A 26,366-nucleotide genomic window follows, 5' to 3' on the forward strand; every position below is an offset into this window, starting at 1 on the left:
TACCAGTGGAAGAAGACCAACGGTGCTGACGGGAGTCAAAGAAGAATTCCAGCGTGTATAGAGGCTCAAACACTGATCAAGTGAAAAAGCCTCAGTCGTGTGAGGTTGCCGCATTTCTCAGGTGCTGCTGGTTTTCTTACTGTGTAGGTGGCAGTCTCAAGACACATTTTCAGGGGTTGAAGGAAAGCAATATTTCTAATCCTTGAAAAGCTTAGTATACTTTACTTTGATGAAGGCAAAAACTTGCAGTATGAGTGGAATACAATAAGTCGTGAATATCAGCTATGATGGAATGTATGCTCATCATGACTACGGCACCACTCTTGGTGTTTCGCAGTTTCAGAAACAGTGATTGTTGTGAAGCACCACTGGCGACCTTATCAGTATCTGTTCTGCTTACCCTTGGGCAGAAGAGATCAGACAGTCGCCTCGTACGGGCAATCAAGCGTCGAATTCCCAACATCGGAATTCTTTTCCATGGGATGCCCGCGTCAATCCCTCACATGTTGAACATATCGGAGTTTAAACTTGACGTCCATGCTGGTCTCCAAGAGGTTCCATGGGGATACTTCCTGCGATGGTGTGCTGCGAACATCTGTGAATACTGGTGTACGTACTGTCAAGAGGGGTAATTTTGAAAATGTAGCATGACGGCGCAATCCAGTTCTTCTTGTTCAAGTTGTTGATTGCGCTGACTACTGAGTGCCCCTGGTAGTGTGATCTAAAGAAAAGCAACCCCACAACATCACTGAGCAACCGCCAAAGGGTCCAGCTGCATGCAATAATCTCCTGATCATGTTCCTTAGTTCCATCCGCGACAACGACCAGAATAGAATTCTAGAATACAGCGGCTTTGTCAGACCAATGAACCTTGAGCATTGTCCTCAAGGTCTGTGAGACCAGCAGCCCGGAAACTCCTACCAATGGTTCTGGTGGAGAGTAGGACCGTGTCGTCGTACAGCATGTGTCATTAGACGTATTGCCAGACGTTTTAGTATTCGGTCATCACGGTTATTGGTCGTCCTTGATCTTCCAGGTTTAGGCAACTCGGTACATCACCGTAAATTCCTCACAAGTCGTCTAATAACTGCGCTGGCGAAACTCAGCACCGACGTTGCTAAAGGATATCCCTATCATGCATGGAAACGACAAAATGGTTACTGTTTAGTACTGGGTTTCTTTATAACAGTTCCGACAACTGTATCGAAGATACTGGAATTAAGGAATTTCTACCCCCATACGCTTGGCACCTTGGCAACATGTCAACATATCATTCGTAGATGTTCATTATCCTCTGGAATGGTCGTCTGTTTCGACGAACGTATCACATTAGCCTTGGGTTGAGGTGGTGCTAAATATATTAATGCGTATCTGTATGTTATTAGAAGTGTGTCCACGACAGTGTCACAACATAGTCCTTAATATGTATGGTACAGTGTCGTCAATACCTTGACAGAAATGGCCAGTAAAGTCGGACACATCATCAAGTGTTGTAAAACTAATTTAAAGCACAATGCCGTGGTAGCGTCCGTACAATGTCGGTTACAGTCAGTTCACTGACGAGTATAGAGTCAACACAGTGTCAGTACAGTGCTGGTTACGGTCAGTTCGGTGCCAATACCAGGTCAGTGTCGGTTTCAGTGTCAGAACAGTACCAGGGCAGTGTCGATAACAGGACATCGTGGGGCACAGTTTGTGAACAGAACTGGAGACGGGCGTGGCCGGACGGCTGAGTGGAGTATTGTGTATTGTGGAGGGGTGGTCCCATACTGGAGAGAGCTCCTCTGCTGTGATTTATGACTCAGCGTGGCATGTTTATTGAAAGAATGTTTCCCTGTTACTCTTTGTAAATAGTTTACATTATCTACCCTTGACACATGCCGGATGCCAGTTTTCAACACCCACACTAGTGACATCCAGCAGGTAGCGTGACTAGGTCATCGGGCTCGAGGACTGAGGATCGGGTGGCTTGACCATGTGGTTCTGTGAGTCATTGTACCCCGATGTGCATCACTCTATCAACCACTGGGCTGACCAGCCCGGTGACGACTATATCAACAATCGAAGCGAGAACATGAATGGTTGGTTTCGGTCTGTGAATAATGAAGTCCGAAACAGATAAGCCAGTGATCAACAGCATGAGCATCGATCAACGAAATCGGGATACGATGACATGTGACGTGTCTACCAAGTCAGCGAGGTGACCACCTCATCCCTTTAGTCACCTCTTACACCATGCATGGGTTACAGAAGACAGTTCTATCCCGAGTTCTTCACGGGTAGCAAGTACAAGGATACGGTATACACTTGAACACCGTATCGCATAAAATAGAGCCCCAAACAGAAGTTTGATGCCTACATCAAGTACCTGACCACCGAATATGCATGGTTCTCAGGCAATATCACATACATGTGAAGAATCAGTGCCCAGAAAGGAATGAGTGAAGAGTGAATTCTCAAGTGTATACTTTCATTACACTGGTACTGTATGCATTTAGTGACGTAGCTGCTCTCGGAGACCATAACATGGGCTGCTGTGGGACAACCCCTACGCTTACTTAGTAGAATTATTTATAATTTTAGTGTACTGACGACATTGTTGTTTACAGGGGGGACACCCTGAAATGTACTACATACATTGTACCTATGTGGTGTCAACCAAAGAACTGTCTCCTCGTTTCTGTCAGGGGCGGTCTACTGGTCTAGTGGTCTAGTCTAGTGGTTACAGTGTTCGCTCGTCACACCGAGGGCCCATGTTCGGTTCCCCACATGGGAACAATTTGTGAAGCCAACTGCTGGTGACCGCCACCGTGATATTACTGGAATATTGCTGAAAGCGGTGTAAACCATACTCCTACACACCTTTCTGTTAATGCATTTGCATGCAAAATCCAGTAACAGGAAACAAGGAAAGAGTTTATTTACTCCCTGCACATGTTTTAGAACAAATGACAATGTTAAACAATAAGACTTCTGCCACAACTAAATTGTTATGACTCACCGTTTGTTCGGAATGACTGTTAAGAACAGCCCAACAACGGTGAGTGGACGGGTCGACAAGGGCGATTTCTTTCTTTCTTTCTTTTTTATTTATTTTATTTATTTATGTTTTTGACGATTTGAAATATCTATCATCAACAGGATTGGTGGACAACACATAGTCTCCTTTATGAGTGTATATGAGTACCACAGGGCGCTTGTTTGTTAGTATTTCTTATATTACTTATTGCTGCATATAATGAAACACAATAGGAATAAGGTGGGCTATGCTGTATACAATACCTGACACCGCTCTACATCCACTGAGGCGCGGAATGTACCCATCCCTGGTGTATCGAACTAGGGCGACGTGGAATAAACTCAAGTGGTGGTTCAAGAAGCCACAAATCATCTGAAGGATCGAGCCCGGGCAAGGTTGACCATAACACTCCAGAAAGTGTCAGTGGGCGGAGGTGTACAGCCATTATGGCTTGAGCATACCTTCTTGCTTTTAGTTTGTTATATATTAGTTTCACCTTGTAGTACCGCACACGAGGTATAGCGAACTAGGGACGAGTCTTCTGTGGGTGTGAAACAGTCTCTTTCGGCGATAGGTGGCTACCAGTTCTACATCTGTCTGTTGTCTCTCGGGGTAAGTGTTCCTACCTAACATTAGGTCCCTCTAATCCCGACCCCCTTTAACCGACAGTCGGCTTTATCTGACGCTATTGTTGGTAGCAAATCGAATGAATTTAGTTTCAATTATTTAGTCCGACATCTTCGTTAAGCCGACAATTTGCCGTGTAATGATGATGTCGGATGAACGACTTGACTGTAAATTAATCCTCTGTTCGATTCGCATTGTTGGTATTTAAAAGATATTGTCCTGATTTGAGTTAAGTTTTACGCCGCTTTTAGTAACATTCGCACATTGTACCCATGTTTGGATTTGACCCGGGTCTTCGGTGTAACGAGCAAGTGGTTCAATCCCACCGCCCCACTCCTGTCGTGAGCCGTCGACGCTGGCCTCGCTGCAATTGAATAAATGCTCCTGCTGTCGATCACTGGTCTATTCTGTCTGTTGATCTGTATGTTTATCTTTCACAACAAAACTGGTGCCAGCTGGTGTTTGGGGTATGTTCACTCATTGTACCTGGGTGAGTAAGTTGGGTAAACACTATGCCAGTGACACGGTGCCAAAACATTGATTACATTTCCTGTTGACTTGGTTCTGTCCTATAGAGCAGCTTAGTGCAATAATCAGTCCAGAATATTTAGACTATCTCATTTAACTTGATGCATAAACATTAATCATTATGATTCGATACATCTTTAGAAGCACTTGTATATTGCAATATTACGCTCCTTCTAATCCTTGCACAAAAATCCTCGTTCAGCGTCTTCTGGAATCAGTATGGAATTAACGAAGGGGAAGTCAGTTTGGACCAAAAGGAGAGGAGATTTTATGAACATAAATTGTTTGCATGACAGGAGAAACATTCAATTTTGTGTCGGTATTTCCCTGTAATTGTGCATATGAAGCACCTGTGAGACAGCTTCTGGATCACCACCACAGTCAGTGTTACTATAATGGCGCTACTTTGCTACTGGCCGTACTGTGTGGACATGTTGTGTGAACAGCTACATCGGACCCAATCCCTCGTACCAAGATATGTGGCTTTCCCAAAAGATGATGACCTTGAATAGGTAATTATGGGATTTGAATACGCTTGGGGCTGCCCCAATTGTGGAGGAGCAATAGATAGTACCCACATCCCAATCCCTGTACCTGTTGCTTATAGTGATTACCTCAACCAAAAAGGTTGGTACTCCATTATTCTACAATCAACATGTGACTACAAATACATGATCACAGATATCAACGTGGGTTAGCCAGATCGTATGCACGATGCACGTGTATTTGGGAAGTATTCTTTAAAGTAGAAACCAACGATTATTTTTCCTCTCGACCAAAGGCACTCTGCTGCCAGGATACAGTGATAACTCTGTCCATCATTCTATTGGGAGATGCCGCATTTTCGTTGATGACCTGGCTAGGGAACACTTACACTAGTGTCCCGCAGGAGCTCAGTGATTATTTAACTCCAGGTATAGCAGGGCAAGGATGACCCCTGAGAATGCCTTTAGTCGTCTTAAGGGATGAGGGCGTCGCATCCAGAAGAGACTGGACATCGACGTCGAGTTTGTCAGCACATGGTCACTACATGCGTGGTGCTCCATAATCTTTGTCAAATGACACATCGACGTCGAGTTTGTCAGCACATGGTCACTACATGCGTGGTGCTCCACAATCTTCGTCAAATGACACATCGACGTCGAGTTTGTCAGCACATGGTCACTACATGCTGCGGAATGAGACACGAGAGGTTTGTAGACATGGTGACAGATGCTGACTACGGTTATGACGGTGGTGACGATGACGTTGTACCAACAGCAAACAGCCTTAGAAATGATCCGGCAACGTCTTTGTAAATGCATAAAGAAGTATGTGTAGATGGAAGTTATTTCTATATGACTCTTCATACAGTATTTTCAGTACTCTTAGGAAGCTCGTTTACACTTTGAAGTACACTTATGGCCATTTTATGTTGCAGTGTACACTATTTGAGCATTAAAAGAATACTTCAGAGAATTTTTGCGTTTTATTCCACACCAAACATAAGAAAATGTTTTAACCATGGGTGAAAACAACAGATAGAACTGCACTTGTAAAAGGAAAGAATGTGAAAGAAGTGATATTAGAATATTAAAATTATGAAGAGGTCTGAAACCAACAGAAACACTGTAACATAATTCTGGAAGTCTGACAATGCACTCTGAAAAAAACTAACGGTGCGCTCTTATCAACAAACACTAAAATATACCTTTAAAAGGAAATATTGTATTGTAATTGGCACATTGTTATCCGTAACCCTGAAAGAAAAACATCATTCTTTTGAATTATAAACTGGTACTTGGAATACAATAGAAATGCCCGCATTTTCAGCCAGTATTCACGTGGCATAATAAGAACTGCCACTTTCACCACATGACAGAGAAGAGTAGCTGTAGCTTGGTGGACATGCATGATTACAGTCGCTACTGCCTGGTTACATGTTGTTTTGTGCCATGAAAAGATTGCTGCCCATTGATTCTACCAAGGGATCACTTCCATCATGCGGAACTGGTGCTGGCGCGGCGCGCTTGTCGCTTCTTCTCACACTTGTGTTCACGTTCCTCACGCTTCTGACGTACTTCCGACTACAGCTTAGCTATATCATCATTTTCACTGTCATATGGAGGACCAAATGTGTTGTCGACAACGACGCTGGAGACATCGGCCATTTCATCCATCTTCCTTGTCACTGTTCATGGCATCCTCCTGCTGTGTGTTTACTTCTTCCTGAAAGTTTCGTGTAAAATGTACCCAAATGTTTACCTTTACCGCTTGTTTTCTGTTGTTTCTTATGCGCTCTGATTGAGTTCTTAAATGTATGCATTCGAATTGTGCGTTGATGATTAGATTTCCCAAAGCCACTTCTGTTCATCTCTTTGAGACCACTGTGTAGACTGATCACGTATTTTTTTGCTTTTGTTTTTTGTTGTTAGGGGGAGGGAGTTGTTTGTTTGTCTGTTTGTTTGTTTGCTTGCTTGTTTGCTTGTTTGTATTTATTCTACGGGATAATTTCTACATTCCTTCCATGCCAACAGCAGGCACTCACTTTCCTCATCAGTCTACAATATGTCACGCTATGTTGTCCCTTTTCAAACCATACTGTTACAAAAAATAAATGCAACTGACTGCAGCCAAGACTACACTCATTTAAACCAGACAGGTCATGTGACGAGCGCAGTTTCATTGAACCCAGACAGGTCCTGTGGCTGTATACTGAGCCATTTTACGTAATGTATGAAGATTTTCATGGACGTGATGCCATTATTTTGCTTATAAGAGTAAACAGTGTGAGATCGTTTATATGACAGCATATACTTGTGGAGTAAAATACTCCAGGAGTAAGTAAATATAATTATATAAGCAAAAATACTCACGTAAGTATATATGTGCATGTGAAAAGGACTTAGGTTAAAGATATGCTGCTCTCCACAAAATATACAAATCGATGTTATTAAAGTTTAAAATTAAACTTCATTTATGAATACCATTTTCTTAGGAAAGTAGAAATTGGTATTCAGTATAACCAGAGTTGGTTGTGGTGTCTACTTTCACTTTCACATGAGAAACTTCAGATCGACTAAAATAGGTCATTGTCTGAATAGGTTAACGAGACTCGTGTTTTGGCTAGCAAAGTGAATCAGGTTTCAGATGTGTGTCAGCTTCATGCAACGGACGAGGAAAGATATGGTGCTGACAAACCTGGACACGCATTGGGAGAAAACTGTGGATCTGTGGATCCTGGCGTGCGTAAGGGACGCGACTCTATACAGCTACGTGGGCGTCCCAGTCACCATTAACGTGCCAGAATAGCATACTTATCAACGGTTGCCATTCTTCCGTTCTCTGTTATCCGTGTTTAGATGAGTGACAAAGTATGTTTAATATCTGTAATTCATGAAGTAGAATTATAAATTGTGATTTAACTTTGTATAATATAAAATGATGACATTGCATGCAGTGCCGTGTATGTTTCAGTTGGGTCGTCATGATGGCAGGAATGTACACAGCCATGGGGTGGCTCGCCCCACTTCTTCTCCTGCTCCCCCTAGCTTCTGGGTGTGGTCGGGGTGTCATCCACATCAAGGACAATGAGTACCGAGGAATGCTTATCGCTATAGAGGAATCGGTGGCCGAGGACTACTTGCTCATAGAGAAATTGCAGAGCATATTCACCAACGCGTCGCAGTACCTGTACCAGGTCACACGGTAGGTGTCTGGTTACCTGTACCAGGTCACACAGTAGGTGTCTGGTTACCTGTACCAAGTCACACAGTAGGTGTCTGGTTGACTGTACCAAGTCACACAGTAGGTGTCTGGTTACCTGTACCAAGTCACACAGTAGGTGTCTGGTTACCTGTACCAAGTCACACATGAGGTGTCTGGTTACCTGTACAGAATCACACAATAGGTCTCTGGGTACTAAGTCACACACTATGTGTCTGGTTACCTGTACACAATTACACAGTAGGTGTCTCGGTACCTGTTCAGAGTCTCACAGTAAGTGTCTTGGTACCTGTTCAGAGTCTCACAGTAGGTGTCTTGGTACCTGTTCAGAGTCTCACAGTAGGTGTCTCGGTACCTGTTCAGAGTCTCACAGTAATATTGAAAGTTTTCATGGTAACGTGAACCCGAGGAATTCACTTGCTTCACCGAAGGCTTCAGCAATGCAAGAATGGGCATGCAGTAGGGACTTTAATGCACTCCACGGACTGTGAGAAAGTCAAAGTGGTGTCCTGATGCCTGTCCTCATTTTCACTAGTAGGTATCCAGGTACATGCACCGAGTTATTACCTGTTTAAACGTGGGACTTGAGTATAGTGACTATCCACTCGTCTGAGAAACACACCAAGATGCGGTGACCTATCCTCAATGGATACGATTTGTACTACTTGTATTTGTGTTTCATTTTTCAAGAACCACCTTCAGGTTATCTATTGCAACATATGTCATATTTGGGATTACACTTTCTTAGTAAAGTACAAATTCTAGTACTTTTTTTCGGTTGAGTCCCATCCGGGATTCGAACCCGCACCCTCAGAGTCAGGCACCTAATCGCCAGCACACAAAGTCAGCCGCCTAGCCCGCTCAGCCACCGCGACTTCCACATACTCAACCGAAAAAAAGTACTAGAATTTGTACTTTACTAAGAAAGTGTAATCCCAAATATGACATATGTTGCATTTGACCACTTTCTAAATGGCATCGTGTAATCATAGCTTTCGGCCGTGGGAGCCGAGCCAATTTACACTCATCAGAGGGGTACACAAAGTACGCAGTCCGACTTTCATTTTGTCTAAGTCGCGGTGGCCACCGCGACTTCCACTTCCACTGAGCGGGCTAGGCGGCTGACTTTGTGTGCTGGCGATTAGGTGCCTGACTCTGAGGGTGCGGGTTCGAATCCCGGATGGGACTCAACCGAAAAAAGTACTAGAATTTGTACTTTACTAAGAAAGAGTAATCCCAAATATGACATATGCTGCATTTGACCACTTTCTAAATGGCATCGTGTAATCATAGGTTATCTATTGTTTCTGAAGCGTATTAGAACAGAGCGTGCCCTACACACGTCCCGTAAACACACACATGACTATTCAACTTCATACACCATCTTTCAGCCAGCGAGCATATTTTAGTGACATCACCATCCTTGTTCCCAAGTCGTGGTCAGACAAGCCTCAGTATGAACCACAGACGAAGGAGACTGTAGACAACAGCGACGTTCTTATTGACCACGCAGATGACAGATTCAGCTATGGCAACCGACCTTTCGTAATAAAGACGACACCTTGCGGCGAGTTGGGGCACTACATGCACCTGACCCCAGCCTATGTCCTGAACGACACAGTTGCAGATCTGTACGGTCCGTACGATAAGGTGAACAGTACTCATAGAGGATACATCTAAACGGTGATGCTAATGTCAGTACACAACTGTACTCAATACCCAACTTAGATCAGTGGACTATTGACAATCTGATATGGTGTCTTGCATTGCAACGTTTTCACGGTCTTCCGGTGTTCTTTAACATTTTTTAGAAGAATATATCAAATATTTTGCAGCCTCCATTTCGAACATCTTAAATTACGAACTTCGTTTATTCACAGACCATTAAGTGGGTTATACCAATGTATGAAGTTCAATAGTGCATTCATTATATATTCATAGGTCATGTTGTGGTGGTTGATAGTGAAAGGCTAAAACAAACTTCGATTGACGTATGTTCCTACTAGTGGCTGTGTGCCTACTAAAACACGAATCCCTATGTCTGTCTGTCTGTCTTCCTTCCAGGTCATTATACATGAGTGGGGACATCTGCGATACGGAGTATTTGACGAGTACCCGGATGAAAAGTCTTCGCAGCAGTTTTATGCAGCTAGTAATGGCGAAATAGAAGGAATCCGCTGTTCAACGGCGATACGAGGAAAGATATATATTACATCATTTCTATTGTACATGGCATTCGAACATTCTGTTTTCTCAATTCTTATTCTTCTTTTTTTTTGTTTGGTTGTTATTGTTTTTTGTTTGTTTTTTGTTTTTTGTTGGTTTTTTTTTGTTGTTTGGGGGGGGGGGGTGTTTTGTTTTGGTTTTTTTTTTTGTTTATTTGGGTTTTTCCATGTCAAATCCATGACAGATTAATCGCAACAACACTAAAGAACCAGGTATTCATCGTATCAATCAGTTAGAACAATCTTATCGTACACCGCCACATGACTGAACAAGGTCGGTTGTCAGAAAGAATATTGGCGTCCTTGACTTCTTCTGAATACTATGTGCCATGACCCTGTGATATCGTTATGCCTGGTGTCGTCATGCAGGTCGCTTCTATGACGTGGTCAGGCAGACGGAGGGGTGTCAATACCAGAACGGACTTCCGGACAGCAACTGCCGGTTCCAGCCCTACACAGAAAACATAGGAGGAGAGTATGGCTCCCTGATGTACTCACAGCAACTGCACCATGTGAGTTCTAGCGTTCTATAAATCCGTTATTGAGTGTTGTAATTGATGTTATTAATGTGAGAATATTAGAGTAAAAATCTGAAATATACTTCTAAGTGAACGGGGCATTTCAGACTAATCAATATCTGTAAGTGACCACATAATGAATAGTCTGTCAAGAACTTCAGTTTGTTCAGTTTGAACTCTACTTGAGAAGCAATTTTCATAGGCTCCCCAACGTTCTTTCATAGCATCTATGATTTTCCCTTTGTGTCACCAACATATACAGGATCGCATGGTCAGGCTCGCTGACTTGATTTACACTCGTTATTGTATCCCACTTACGTTGAACAATGCTCATGATGTTGATCGCAGGATTGTCTGGTCCAGATTCGATTACTTACAGACCGCCGCCGTATACAATGTAGCTGGGATATTGCCGAGTACGGCGTCAACCAACCAACCTGTTATATGTGCTTGACTCTGTTTCAGATCGTCCACTTCTGTGACAACGACCCTTCCTCCCCGCTCACCCTCCACAACCGACAGGCTACAAACAAACAGAACCAGATGTGTGACGGTCGGAGTGTGTGGGAGGTGAGGTATTCTTTTTCATGTCACTTATATCCCTGAGGTCAATGTGTCGTATGTAAGATGTGCGCTGCTGCTATCTCCTAAATTCTGGAAATTATGCGTAATCCCTAGTGTCACACAGAATACAATTACACCGCAATGTTGAACATTCGGTCCTCTCACACAATACAATTACGCCTCAATGTTGGACATTCGGTCCTCTCACACAATACAATTACACCGCAATGTTGGACATTCGGTCCCGTCACAGAATACAATTACGCCGCAATGTTGGACATTCGGTCCTCTCACACAATACAATTACGCCGCAATGTTGGACATTCACACATACTTCCATTCACCAGTATTCCTGATACATTCCCTTGTCCCGCCCAAGGTTCTGGTGCTTGACGAGGTAAGATAAATTCTCGGTCCATGCTAAAGATGTCTGTTCTCTTACACGCTTTTTCAATTCAACATTTGCCAAGGTGATGAGAGAGCATGGCGATTTTGAGAAGAACTTCAACCCTCCCCGCAACGTCACGTCGACAGCGCCAACGTTCCGACTGGTTAAGGAGAGCACCAGGCGGACTGTATTGGTACTGGACACGTCCGGGAGCATGGAATCCTTCGGAAGAATCTCCAAACTTGCCAGGGTACAATTGGCCTTCAGCAACACATAGAGAGATTCAGTGGTCTGAGTGACTGCCATGGTTGATGCATGTCCTATTTTAGTTCCGTAGGTAGAGATCCAGGAGTTTAATCGGTGGATTGCCTGGTCCAGGTTCGATTATTTTTAGACTGTCTTCATGTAACGGGAATGTAGCTAAGTGTGGCGTTTTACGACAAATACAAAACTAGCTGCATTACCCAACATAATGTAAGGCTCACAATTGCAAATTTCCGGTAAAACATCCGGTTGGATCAATAAAATGCCTGGTAACACGATTAGAATAATGGACCTATGCTTTAAGTGGAACAGTATGAGTATAAAATGACATAGGGGTGGTTTCATGTCTGCACATATGTCTGTACTATATATACTGTTTCTGTTTTCCCCAAGGCGGTATCGAACTATATCTCTCGCGTTCTCGAGGACGGGGAACAACTTGGGATTGTCTGGTTCGACAGGTATGCCACCATCAAGTCGCATCTGCTCGTTGTGAACAACGTGACCAGGACTGAACTTTTACAAAATGTTCCAAGAACTGCAAGTGGAGCAACTAGCATTGGAGACGGTTAGTCGATACGCGCTGGATATGTAGATTCAGGGACATGATATGCGATATGTACGTATGCTATATGCACTCACACGCGCCTGGGTCTAGATTTTCAAAGGTCTCTTATCGCTAAGACAGTCGTAAGTGCCATACATTAACATTGACTTATGACTATCTTAACGCTAAGAGAACTTTGAAAAATCTAGACCCTGACCCGGTTACAGAATGTTGTATAATACGCAGACCATCTCGTCGCCTTGGTGCGATAGGGATGTTTGGTAGAGGTATGTGTCAGGGGAAGTAGAAACTACAGTATTTACGTTACGCATTTTTGCAGGCATCCTGAAGGGTCTGGAGGTTCTCGCATCTACCCAGGGTGGAAACATGATCCTTTTGTCGGACGGCATTGAGACCCACCCTCCCTACATCCGGGACGTCATTCAACAGGTAACAACAACCCAATGTCTAGGTGGTATTGTGTTGTATGACGCCATATCTACATGGTACTGTGTTGTGTGACACTATGTCTAGATGGTACTGTGTTATGTGACGGCATGTCTAAATGGTATTGTGTTGTGTGACGGCATGTCTAAATGGTATTGTGATGTGTAAACGTCATGTATGTCCAACAGGTGACAACACCCACTCTCAATGTCTAGATGGTACTGTCTTGTGTGACGCATGTCTAAATGGTACTGTGTTGTGTGATGCCATATCTAGATGGTATTGTGTTGTGTAGACATCACATCTAGATGGTGCTGTGTTGTATGACACCATGCCTAGATGGTATTGCGTTGTGTAGACGTCATATCTAGATGGTACTGTGTTGTGTGACGAAATGTCCAGATGGTATTGTGTTCTGCAGACGTCATGCGTGTGCCACAACACGTCACCAACTTCAAGTCATGGAGTCTAGTTCAGTCTGAAGCTGCTGCCGATGAGGTCCATAATTCTGACACAGCTAGATGTGAGCTCTCGATGTAGGTTCTGTGTTTCAGATTGCCGATGCTAACGTGACGGTTGACACGATCGCTGTAAGCGCCAACGCTGACGATCAGCTAGAGATGCTGGCGCAGACGACAGGCGGCATCAGTTTCTTCCAGTCCGACAGCGACATCTCTAACGCGCTCAATGATGCCTTCATAGCCTCCGCTGAGCGAGGCAAATGTACGTACATATGTGTTTGGTGTCCTTCTGGAGTATGCGTGACACGATACACCTCGACCATACAAGCTGAAGAACCTGAATTCTTGGCCAACCTTCGTTAACGGTTACACTTTCCCATAAACCAAATCCTTAGGATGCTAAACGGCGAACTGAACGCAATCCCGGAAGCATTCGGGCACGATTAAGATTTCCGTGACTTTGTTTGTCTTTGAAGAAACTCACAATATTACAGCTGAAAAAAGGAATACCATACAATCATATTTCTTGAAGGTGGGCGAATCAAGTGTTCACTAACAATACTAGTATTACATTCAATTCTCTACATCCTGAAACCGTTTCAAAGGGATGTTCAGTCCGCCTTTGCTGCATCTACAAGTTCCTGGCAGGTAAATGTGAATAAACGAGTCAAAGAGAGAATATTCAGATTTCCACAATGTCATCTCTTCTCTGCTGCAGCTGCCCGTCAGAGAGCCGTGCAGCTGCTCAGCCAGTCCTTTCTCCTACAACCAGGGGAGAGCTATACTGACGTCATCTTCTTTGACTCCTCCATCGGTGTCAACACTGACATCTCCATTGGCTACAACACTACGGTGCCGGTCGTTGTCATGGTGACGCCTGGTGGCCATGTACTGAACTCCTCGTCCCCTGAATATACCAACGAGGCATCCTTCAACACGTCCAACTTCCACCTCAAAGACTACAAGGAGGTGAGGATGGCTGGATTTTATCTCATATTGATGAGGCTGCCAGCCACCTTTTGGAACGGGAACGACTTTACGCGGGACGTATCGGATGGCACGCGTTATGAAAATATATAGGTGTTTCGTACGCAGATTCTACATTTTGGAAAAGACAATGATTTCATCACCAATATATCTGTTTTTAGATAGTTTACAGTAATTTTCACTACGATTACACCTTTCCATACGTGTATAGATTTTTGTCAATGACCGTTATTCTTCCATTGTTGAGTGAACTCTGACTCTTTTGGCACAAAGCAGTTCAAGAGTTAATCGGAATTCGGGATTCAGGGTTGAACAAATGAGAGTCCTAATGCAACATTAGGCGGTACTTACGACTCAGGGCTGTGTTCAATGGGTGGTACATTCTCTACACCTTAATATACTCGGTGAGGTAGCTGGATCCGTGTACCCGTTTTAGACCTCGTGTCCCCAGCTACCTGTGCTTGCCGTCTTTAGTCGGGTGTTCAAGCTCTGTGTGACTGCATAACATCATACTCCTTTGGACTGGATCAGTCACTGGCCTGTCTGGTCCAGAGTCAATTATTTACAAAAATAGTCACCAGCGAAAGTTCGTTCGTGCCAAACATGGAATCACTCAAAGGTTTATCTATCTACAGTTTATTTATCAACTTTAATTTTGTGTGTCGTCACTTCCATCTGCAACGTTTTGAAACATGAGTCGGAGCAGGTGGTTAATGTCAGAAGGTATGTAATTTATTACCATGACGACTTCAGAGACTCTATTCTTCCAGACGGGAGGTCTTGCTGTGAACATCACCAACACACACGAGGAGGTCCAGGTGATGGCCTTCACCGTATCATCACGAGTCAGACAAGGGCAACAAGCACCCATTCTGGCGCATGCGCAGTGGGGCAGATCAAGTGTCGCCTTTCCGCTATTTCAGAAACTGTTTATCAGCGTGTCACAGGGTAGCCTACCTACTTCTGATGATATACAAGTACATTCATGTGAATTTTATATCTCCTGTGTCCATGAAATGAATGGGGTTGCGTTCATTGGAAGTTCTCGTAACAGACCCAGACATATTGTGAAAGATATTGTAATGATAATCCAGTTTAAACTAAGTTTCATATATGAATGACGTCGTTTTACATACCCTTGGAGTTCGGCCTGTCGAACCTCAATGCCCCACCGCCCATTCTGCCTGAAATAACATTTTTGATCGAATAAAAAGGCAACACGTTACATTCATATCTACATTCTTTATACATCATTTCAGGGTTATCTCCCTTACTGAAAGCGACGGTGAACGTTACACTGGAGCAGCCAGGACTGACGTCCGGGGAGGTGACAAGCGTTCCACTCATGGTCAGGGACAACGGCGCAGGTGAGGTGGCCCGGGTCTTCAGACTCCGCCATGCACTTGATGGCAACAACAAACCTGTACGTATCCCACCGATAATTAGCTGGGCGCCTTTATAGTGAATGGGTATTGTTTTACGTCGCGTTTAGTAATATTCCTGCAATATCACGGTGGGGTACATCAGAACTTAGCTTCACATAATGTATTTATGTGGAGACTTCAGCGTGACGAGAGGATGCTTTAACCACTCTTCTATATATTGTCAACTATGAGGTTAAGCAACAAACCAAACAAACATACTCATCTGAGGAACGCTGTTTGTTTCATATGACAAGAGCCTATTTGCATTTCATGTATGATACAACCTGGCATGAACGTTAAAACAGATGTTGAAGACTGGTTCTCACTTATTCCACGGTGATACGTCATGGGTACATCTGTTTTGCTCAAAGAGCGACCATCGGCAGACGAATTAAGTGTATGAGATGTCTAGACGTTAGCCACAACATACAGTCGCATCTCGTGTGTTTACTGATGTTCTGTATCAGGCGCTGATGCGACAAAAGATGATGGCATCTACTCGGCTTTCGTCACCAACTTCACCAACAACGGCCGCTACTACGTAACCGTGACTGTCAACGACAATGCGGCGACTGTGGTTGCTACTGATCGCGTGGTAGGCGTAGGAGCAGCAGTGGGGGATGTCGGCGGGAAGATGGAACACACGCAGCAGAACGTGGGGCACTTCCAGAGGTCAACATCCGCCGGCTCCTTCAGTCTCACTGGCTTCGCACCTGGTGGGTTGGTCATGTGGTCAAATATGTGTGAAAGCCCAAGTTTGATTCAAGATATGGTGAGAATATGTTGTGTTGCTATTGTCCCCACTCTGATATTGCTAAGATACTGTCTAGGTATTAATAATAACTGGTTATGCCAACTCGTTTTCTCATGAATATCCATTGTGCCCAGCTGTGACGTGGATCCACCTCCCGCAGTCAAGTGGATGGCGGATCTGGGCAAACGGCGGTTCGATTCCCTGCAGCGTCACGTCAAAGACGTTTACAGGTGGTGCTTATGGCTAAGTTGCCTTGGCATTACAAGGAGGAAACAAAGACTGGTCGGCTCCCAGTACAGCACCCTTTGTGTGAGTTTCTTGCTCACAGCAATAAGCCAGCTGTGTCTGTACATGTCTGGACCAGAGAATTCGGGGACTGAGCATCGATCTACGTCATGCATCAGCCAAGTCAGCGTGTCTGACCTCCCCATACCGTGTGTCCACCATTCTTACCTAGAAACACATGTGAGTGCAAAGACATTACATTTCACCGCGTGGGCAGACACCGGGATGTGACTAGATTGTCTTCCTGACCAGTATATCCCAAAACGGAACATTACTAGGGGTTTTGTGCTGTATTTTATAAAGGTGTTAATGTTTCAGAATTAAATGCACATCTTAAGATCCGTAAAATAAATATGTTAATTAGTTTTCATTATGTACTTTCTGTGGTTTGTTCATTGCGACTGATGGCGTGTGTTGTAGGCAGTGACCTGTTCCCACCTTGCAAGATCTCCGACCTCCAGGTGACTGTCGTAGGATACAAGGTGGTCCGGCTGGAGTGGACGGCGCCCGGAGACGATCTCGACTCTGGCACAGGTAAAGGTCGGAGTTAGGTACACAAAACTCCACTTCCGGGTACTACCTATCTGTATTTCGTGCCCATTCTACCACACATACTGAATAAGACGGGCATGTTAATACCAGGGTTCTGGGGCCCAATCCACCAAACGTTCGTAAAGTTACGATCTGTCGTAACTCTAATTTACGAATGTCGTAGCGCTACGAACGTTTTGTGTGGGTCAGAACCCAGGACAACAGAAGGGCTGCGGTGGATGTGGCCATGCAAGCACAGTCCCTGGACCTTGTCATTGGTCCTTCTCTCCAGCTGTGACTGTAATGTACTTTAGTAACAATACGAGATACTTCAAACATTCAAGAGCATCTATCCTACTGAGTTGTACCCAGAGTCAGACGTTCTTTCACAGTTAAACAATTGCAGAAACTAAGCGCTAGTCTCAACGACCACGGCACAACCTTTGCAGTTTCGTTAACACGGGGCGTACCCCTCACCTGCAGTCTAGATGGTAGCTGTTTCTATATACAGCATTATAATATATCCTCAACTGGTACAGTATGCCCTTGATGACATCTATGGTATTGACACGGCTACTAGTTGTGACCTTGTGTTCCAGCTGCCGGATACGAGCTGTGGATGAGTACTGAGTTTGACCCGCTGTATGACAACCACACGCTGACCACACTAGTGACCAGAGACATGGTGACCGAGGGGGATCTGGACAGCCCAGCGGCGTCCGGGACGCCAGAATACATCGTTGTCAAGCTGGATAGGGACGGTAAGGATTGTGAGCAAATGTAAGCATAAAACAAAAGGGAAGAGACAAATTACATAGTGGCAAGTTAAGATCAACTCCTTATTTACCTTGACTCGCGGCTGTATTATCATGGAGCATCGTAATGTAAAGCCCAGATTTTCATTTTCCACAATCTGTGTCATGTATACATGGCGTGGGAACCATATGAATAGGAATTGGTACAGGAATGTGAATTACTAATTAATTAATTAGAACCAAAGAATTCCACGGTATTCTACCTGCTAAAGATTTTCTTTATGGGAAGAAGAATACAACGGCGGTTGTTATATGTATGATTCAAAATTTTAAGGATGTGATGTTGACATTTTAATTATTATCATTGATATGATCTAGGTGATGTGACGTATTATTTCACCATCCTGGCGACTGATGATGTAGAACAGCGAGGACAACGCTCCAACATCGTCAGCGTCTCCATGAAGCACGTGCAGCGCCCCGACGACGTGGACGTGGCACTGATTGCCGGGGTAGTGACGGCTGTCTGTGTGGCGGTTGTAGTTGTTGTTGTCGTCGTGGGCGTAGTGATATACCGTAAGAAGAGACGTGGATTCATTGTGACCATCAGGAAGAAGTACCTGGGCTGATGTTAGTCATACAGCCTTGCAGTTCAATCTAAGCATTTACATGAGGCCTGGCTTTCACGAAATCAGTTAAAGGAACAGGCTCAGGATTTAACGAGTATCATCTGGAGTTCAGTGGCGATCAACCTGTAAATATCAATGTGTTCTGGGTTTTCGGTGGTGCAAAACCAACTTCTGGAAGTCGGATTTCCTATGCAGTACGCGTACATGTACACACAAAACCAACTTCTGGAAGTCTCAGAGTCCCCATCGTAATACAAACACACGGGCGCCCACACACACTTCATGTAGGTCGTCTTTAGTGAAAAGATAGTTTAGTATTTATGGAATTGTTGCAAGTTCATTCCCAAGTTAAAAGTTAACAGAGACATAGATGGGTACATAACTGAAGTGTGGAATACGTAACCGCGCGAGAATAGTGAACAATCAACCAATCCGCCTGAAATACGCAGGATTTGGTTGAAAGGCAATAACATTACTCAGCAGCGATGTAGCAGAAGAAAAAATTCCTTGACGAATTTTCAGAATCTGTTACAGTCGGATGTCTTGTGTAAGACACGTGTCCCGTTCTTGAAACCAGGAACCTGTGGAATCAGGCACCAAAGACACATGTCATCTCTGAACTGTGATAAATCTTAGACATCTCCCTCGAACCACTCGTATGTAGATCACAGAGCACGGCGTACTCAAAGCGTCTCCTGTGATCGGGTGACAAGAGATCTTCTCGCAACGTTCTCAATATTGTACGAGCGCCTCAATCAAGTTTCTGTCCCGGACAGTGAACAGCATTATGAATAAAGTCATGCCACCTGTTAGTGTTGTCGAGCATGTAACTGTAACAGGACATGGTATTCTTCCACGCATTCTTCATTAATGAAACCAGGTTTTACCAGTAACTGGGATACAATGACATGTTAGTTGCTCTTACGCATGGGTTACTGAAGACCCTATCCCTGATCTTCACGGGTCCTGTAAAGAAGAAGTGGTTGTCATTGGTCTCGTGTGTGTATTGGAGATTCTCCAGGTCTTCCAGATTATTTACTGTCATACAGGCGACAATATACTGATTTTAATGCCACCGTCGAGTTGACCGTGAAGATTGATTTCTTTAACAAGCCGTGCCCGTGGTGTGGTCCGCTTTGCTGTGCATGTCAACGTATGCCAGCTGCGTTGGTCCGTACACATATGAATGTTTACAAACCGACATCCTGTAAAAAGAACATGACTGCGTGTAGGTTAAACAACAAATAGATGCCATCTATACTAGACTAACACTTAATCTTGAGACGAGGGTGGCCATGTGGTTAAAGCGTTCACTCGGCCGGCACACGATCTGGGTTTGAATCCCTACATGGATGCAATTTGTGAAACCCATTTCGGGTGTCACCTACGTCATATTGCTGTAATATTGCAAAATGTGGCATACAATCTTATTCACTCACTAGGGCTCTGAAAATATATGAAGGAACTAGCAGCTACATCTCACTTGAAGAGGAGATCCAAGGAGTTGGGACGGTTGAAGGAGACCTGAACCTAGATTTTCGAAGCTCGTAAACCTATGTTAATGTATGACACTTACGACTATCTTAACTCTAAGAGAGCTTCGAAATTCTAGGCCCTGTTTAGTATTACCACACTGAATGAGCGGAAGGGACAAAATATTATACCCCTATTTCACTGGGCCGCGACCTAATTGCAGAAGCAAAAAATGGTTCCATTCCCAAATTTTCCGGAACATTTCCCCCATCTTCCCTGCCTTTCCTCGAGGGAACGCAGTTATTACGTAAGTGTTCCTCTTCGGTAATCTTCCGGCAGACCAACATTTCCCACAATGTTCAAAAGCACGTTCGAAAAAATCATCCGTCGGTGTTCCGCGGGGTCAAAGGTCAATCCGTAATTATTCCGCCTTTCCGCATGTTGTTCATACTCATTCCTTTTATGAACGCAGATATCGCAAGCCTTCCGCGAGTACTGCGCTAACCTTCCTTCCCTTTCAGTGTGATGTAATTCGGCCACGGGTTAATTGCGTTTACGCACTGATGAAAACACAATACTCTCGCTCACACACGGAAGGAACGGAATATACACGGAACACCGCGAAAGGCACGGAATACACACGGAACACCGCGAAAGGCACGGAATACACACGGAACACCGCGAAAGGCACGGAATACACACGGAACACCGCGAAAGGCACGGAATACACACGGAACACCGCGGAAGAATTACGGAGGTAACGAGGAACATGGAGGAACGTTCACGGAACTATTCCGGGGTGGTCGCGGAACACAATGACCGTTTGCGGAAGACGGAAGAATTGCGGAATAATTGCTCCTGGCATAAATACTGCCGAGCTTGACTGTCTGGTATTGATTTGCAAGACATCTCTGCTGCAAGTCACTATGCCCAGAGCCAAGAAGAAAGGTACCAAAAGAGGGTGGCCACCGCCACCAGAACCCTCTTGAGCTCCAGACCTCATGTATCAAGGGTATCAAGGGTTCCTATGTATCAAGGGTAGCGTTCAGGTAGCGTCAAGGCAAAAGGAATATGTTTGTCAGCGAGCCACGTGATGGACATATAATAATAAGGTACAAATACAGTGTTCCTTAGATACATCTGGAACACACTCACGTATCTTGATCATACGTTTACTTATATCATAACAACATACCATGACACTAATACTGATTCTAATACTGAATACACGCGACATTGATGCAGAATCAGATGTTGTTGGTGTTGTTGCTGATGCCACTGCCACTGCCCGGAACAAGAAACCCAGAGTTTACATGAAGCTGAAAGATGAAGAGGCCATGGTGGATTTCATCTCAGGGTTAACGAATGTATGTACAACATGAAACACCGATCCTGGCGTGACAAGCACCAGAAAGCGAAGGTATGGTCAGACCAGGCCGATCGTATGGGGAAGATTTAAGATGAACTGAAGCAATGGTACCTGATTCGATTGGGGAAATTGTAACGGTGGAAATCTGGACAAGCTAATATACAGATGTCTGACAGGAACAGGTGGATTCATGACAGGTTCATCTTGCTCTGCCCACATATCGTAGAGGTGCAGAGGAGGAACGCTGTGTCCCTCAAAGCGAAGATCGTTCCTACAGCTGGGTCCAACACTTCCACATCCTCAACCCCTGAAGAATCACCATCCACATCACAGGAAACAAAGGACACACCACTCGACATAGAGACCAGACCGACATCTATCCACGGGCACCTTGTCGAGTAGTTGGCGTCTACCAGTGGTAATGTAACGATTGAGGAGCAGCCCTTGCCGTTATGACACAGGCTTCCACCTGATTGTGGTTTTCGAATGGCGACATGCTTCCCATCCGAGGCTCCCATGGCATGAGGTGGGTTCCATCTATCCTGGAACTCCCAGCTGAGTGATCTCCATTCCTGTTCAGTGTATGGACACTGTATGACGTGGTCTTTGTATTGATCAATAATAGCCTGACATGCCTCGGATAGTAGTGTACCCTGACGTTGTAGGCCAGGGTTGGCCGTGAGCAACTCGTCAAAGAGGTGAGGTAGGACCCGGAGATAACTGAAGAAGGATTGGTAGTCTGCGTGACTTAGTTCTTCCATGAGATTGTCACACTTCTCATGACCTATTCTTCGCTCCACCCTCGGACATAGACGTACCCAGAAGCGTTTGGACATGTATATGTCCTTCGCCTTTGTCGTCTTCTGCAGTGTATCACTATGTCACAAACTCCTTCATTGTACTCGTAAGACAACATGAGGTGGAACAAGTCAGTGTTCTCTGTAGTTGGGGGAGCTTCTTGAAGTGTTACTGGGACATCTACACTTGCAGAACTGAGCTTCCTGGGTCGGATCCGTGTATTTATAGACGGAATCAGGTGAAAATCTTTTGATCTTTGCCGATTTCATCTGTAGGAATAATGCATTCGTTCCGAAATTAAACGTGGTTGACGATGTTATTCCGCGTGTTTCCGCAATTCTTCGGACGTTCTTCCTTCTCAGACTTAGTACCGTAGCTATTCCCACAATGCTCCATGGTTTCCGTTTGTGCCCCCCTAACACTCCGAAACATCCTGTAACATTCCGCACACATTCCTACTTGTTGCGCATTTCTTCTGTGGGATATTCCGTCATTAATCGTAGGTTCTTCCGTAGTTTTGTCGCAGTTGCTTTGTGTATTCCTTAAAAATCCGAAATGTATTCCGAAGGAGTATCAAATTACAATTATCCGTAGGATTATAACCGATTTTCCGTGCAAAAATGCCGAAGACTATCCGACTATCGGCGCACATCCGCGATGCTCCCTCCACGCCGCCGTCCAGTGAAATGGGGGTATTATTATATTTCGAGGAATTTGGGACAAAGTAAATGTTAACGGGCATTTATAGTGCACTAAGAGAATCGATCATGGAAGACCAGGCATGATGTGTCCTTGATTTGCCAGCACCATGGCTGCCAACGTCGCTTCCACCAAAGACGTAAATGCCTGCGGTCTGATACCGGATACCAATATGAACACCCAGAAACATACAATCATATTATGTACATGGACGGTGCTTCCTCGTACATGTTGTTTTACACCGCAGACCAAACCGTTACATTTATACAGTCTGTCAAGTATACCACTACATGACATGAAGTGAATGAGGTTAGTTTCACGCGGTCCTCAACACTATTCCCGCTGTATGGCAAGTGGTCTGTAAAGTAGCTAGTCTGGACCAGGCAATCCAGTGATCATCAGCATGAGCATAGATCTGCGCAGCTGGGAACCGATGACACGTGTCAATCAAGTCAGTCTGACCCCCCGATCCCGTTAGTCGCCTCTTATGACAAGCATGGGTAACTGAAGAAATGAAGTACGGGTAGATTACAAGCGTTTCATAGTTTTGAGGAATACATTACGGGATTATAATACAGTAATTATTAGACGGTTGGAAACACATTTTGTATTTGTGTAATTAGCCTTGTTGCTCAAACACTTCCGAGATCTGTGACAAAATCAATCATTTCTTGTTAATAATGATAACGCACAAACAACACATTAAAGATTCCGACAAATGTCTGACTTGGACTTGTCTGAATCTTAGTGGTTCACGAATGTTGATGAATAAAAAAGAGCGTGTGTCCGAACTGTCACTGCAACATCTGTTTGGATCAAATGTGGGTCACCTTTACACAGATGAATGGAAATAAAGAAATAACCACTCACGAGATCAATAAAAGCTTTCATTGGTCAGTGTTTCTGGTCACGGCGCACGTGCATGAGCGCGCAAACGGCGTCAGCGTTCTGATTGACACCGGTCAGCGGTCGCGTGTCCAGTCTCTTAGACAAAGGGTGATCGATGAAGATCAAATAATGTCCCTGTCCGCCCCCTTCGTCCGAGACCCCTGGGGTATTCACAAACAGTCGGCATTTGTCTGTTGACTGAATCGTCATTCTCTATGGTGCTAACGAGAGAGGAGACCACAGAATGAAAACGAAGGTCACGCGCCAGTTGTATACTGCAAATAAGGGTGGTGGGAAAGGGCACGTGCATGAGAAAGACTCACCTGACGGTGGGATTAACTGCGCATGCCCTCCGTCCAACCGGCACCGTTCAATCAATAGTTTTGGTCTGAATCGTAAAACAACTTGGAAAGAAAATTAATTCTTGTACACAACTGAATGTCTTTGCATTTGTGTGTATGTATCGAGTTTCCTGCAGGAGGCCATACAACACGTCGGTTACGTCATTGCAGGGAACGATTATCACACATCCCTGGGAACGTCCTTCTCCATGTAGACGGGACTCCGGGGCAAGACTACTATTGTTTAATTCGTTGGCTCATCATACTGAATCATTGGTGACCAAATCGTGTTATTCCGGGACGAGTCGCATAGCGAGCTGACGGTAAGGGTCGAGTGGTGATGAAGTGCGCCATCGTTCATTACCATTAGTTTTTCAGACACAGGTTAAAATTATCAGTGAATCAAACTTCTTAAATGTCGACTGGAGTATAATAAACATTTCTTGAGGATCCAAAATGCAAGAAGTAAAAAAACTGGCTTGCAGCTGAAGCTAAGGGGAATAACTCTATTATCCTTAACCCTCTCGGCCAACGTACATGGTTTATACTCGCTCATAACCTGAAATCCAGAATGTGCACAGCACTGTGGGCAGAATCACTGCTTCAAGTAGCCATCCTTCATGATGCCGAGAGTCGAAGAGTGGAGAGATATGTTCAGACGCCATATATAAGAGGCCAATCCACTGATAGCTACAAAAGGTTATGAGAAAATTCAATTTAGCCCATTGTGCACCTTCTTATTAGTAGGACCTTCGAATGGGAGTCTTCTAATGTATGCACTCATGGAATCGGTTACAGTGACATATGCTGCCCTGGCTATAATGACTGATAGTAACCGCTAGGGCAATCAGGTCTACCGATATCTTTGTCTATATCACTATCCCTAATCTACTGTTTATCCCACTGGTAAAATCGTTCGTTTGTTACGCCGACAATCAAGGTTCCGTTCACCACCAGCCCTGCGTACAAGGTGACTGCGAAAACCATTTCGGGTGCCGCTGTGTGATGTTACCGGTACACTGCCAAAAGGTGCATACTATCTTACTCATTCACTACCATTGGGTCAGTGAGGATCCGGGTTAGAATTCTTCAGCAACCCATGCTAAATTATTGTCGTAAGAGGCGACAAGCTGGATCAGGTGGTCTGGTGCGCTGGCTCATTTCACCGCATCCCACATTAAATGCCTTGATCGATGTTCATGCTGACGACCACTGAACTGTCTGCTCAAGATGCCGTTATTGACAGACTGCTGCCATATAGCTGGAACATAGCTGAGTGCGTCGTTAAACAACAACCAACCACTACCAGTTAACATATTTTGCATATGACTAGACGTAATTCATTGACAGAAAGATTTAATTTACACGACTTAAAAGCATGAAGTTTGTATATTTTTGAAAGCGGCGCACAATCCCCAAGTGCTGACTTGTATAGGGCCACACGTTAAAAGGTGTAAATGTCATGTTACTCTGACTTGCGGTCATTAAAATGACACGACATAGACTGGAGCGCACCATACTGTATCACAGGGTACTGTTCATAATATTTTACCATTGTATGTGGGTGCGGTGGCGTTCTTTGTTTTTGGGGGTTTTTTTAAGTTGCGGGAGATCTAGAAACGAGTTCCGCCTGTCCGACAGCCCGTGCTTCCGCATACTTTGTCCGAAGCATATCTCCTAAACTACTTGTGACAGCTTAACCGAAATGGGTACACGTATCAAGCATGATCCCTAGATGAGCCTTTTCGGGAATAGACCCAGATATGAATTTTATTATTTACGGCTTCCATGGAAACATGACTTAGGCTGTGATTATTACAGATGATGAAGATGTGATCTAGCACGAGGAGATCTTCCAAACTATACATCCTAGCTTCATCAAACGTAGTACATATATCAAGCATCAGCCCAACATGTGCCTTTTTGGGAATTAGACCAAGATATGAATTTTATTTTTTGCAATTTCCAGTTAGCTGTGGCTTTGAGGATGTTATCTTGTCCGGAATTATAAATGCTAGCTTCATCAAGCTTCATCAACGATTTTGACTGAAATTGGTGGTTGTGCCCTTTTCCCGGAGCAAAACTTTAAAACCGTTCACTATTTCATCACCAAACTTAGATAGGTCTGGTCGGTGGGTGG

The 26,366-nt window shown here is 44.4% G+C and overlaps 1 protein-coding gene across 1 annotated transcript; it reads left to right on the top strand.

The window, feature by feature from the left end:
• The first annotated feature begins 1,535 nt into the window (after nt 1–1,535).
• Nucleotides 1,536–18,700, top strand: LOC137286731 (calcium-activated chloride channel regulator 3A-1-like). Its single transcript, XM_067818713.1, has 17 exons — nt 1,536–1,624; nt 7,631–7,861; nt 9,271–9,529; nt 9,944–10,074; nt 10,472–10,616; nt 11,088–11,192; nt 11,657–11,824; nt 12,232–12,406; nt 12,726–12,835; nt 13,387–13,555; nt 14,012–14,262; nt 15,051–15,228; nt 15,540–15,647; nt 16,172–16,420; nt 17,164–17,277; nt 17,874–18,035; nt 18,408–18,700. The coding sequence occupies exons 1-17, from the start codon at nt 1,536–1,538 to the stop codon at nt 18,656–18,658; spliced, it is 2,895 nt and encodes a 964-aa protein (XP_067674814.1). The 3' UTR covers nt 18,659–18,700.
• Nucleotides 18,701–26,366: the final 7,666 nt, after the last annotated feature.

This window comes from Haliotis asinina, chromosome 6 (assembly GCF_037392515.1).
Source record: "Haliotis asinina isolate JCU_RB_2024 chromosome 6, JCU_Hal_asi_v2, whole genome shotgun sequence".
NCBI classification, from domain to species: domain Eukaryota; kingdom Metazoa; phylum Mollusca; class Gastropoda; order Lepetellida; family Haliotidae; genus Haliotis; species Haliotis asinina.

Excerpts from the sequence above, each read along its gene's own strand:
- LOC137286731 (XM_067818713.1), top strand. The coding sequence starts at position 1,536 with ATGTCGGTTACAGTCAGTTCACTGACGAGTATAGAGTCAACACAGTGT. Across the intron at positions 14,263-15,050 it reads ACCTCAAAGACTACAAGGAG|ACGGGAGGTCTTGCTGTGAA; the intron begins GTGAGGATGGCT and ends CTATTCTTCCAG. Across the intron at positions 15,229-15,539 it reads GTTTATCAGCGTGTCACAGG|GGTTATCTCCCTTACTGAAA; the intron begins GTAGCCTACCTA and ends ACATCATTTCAG.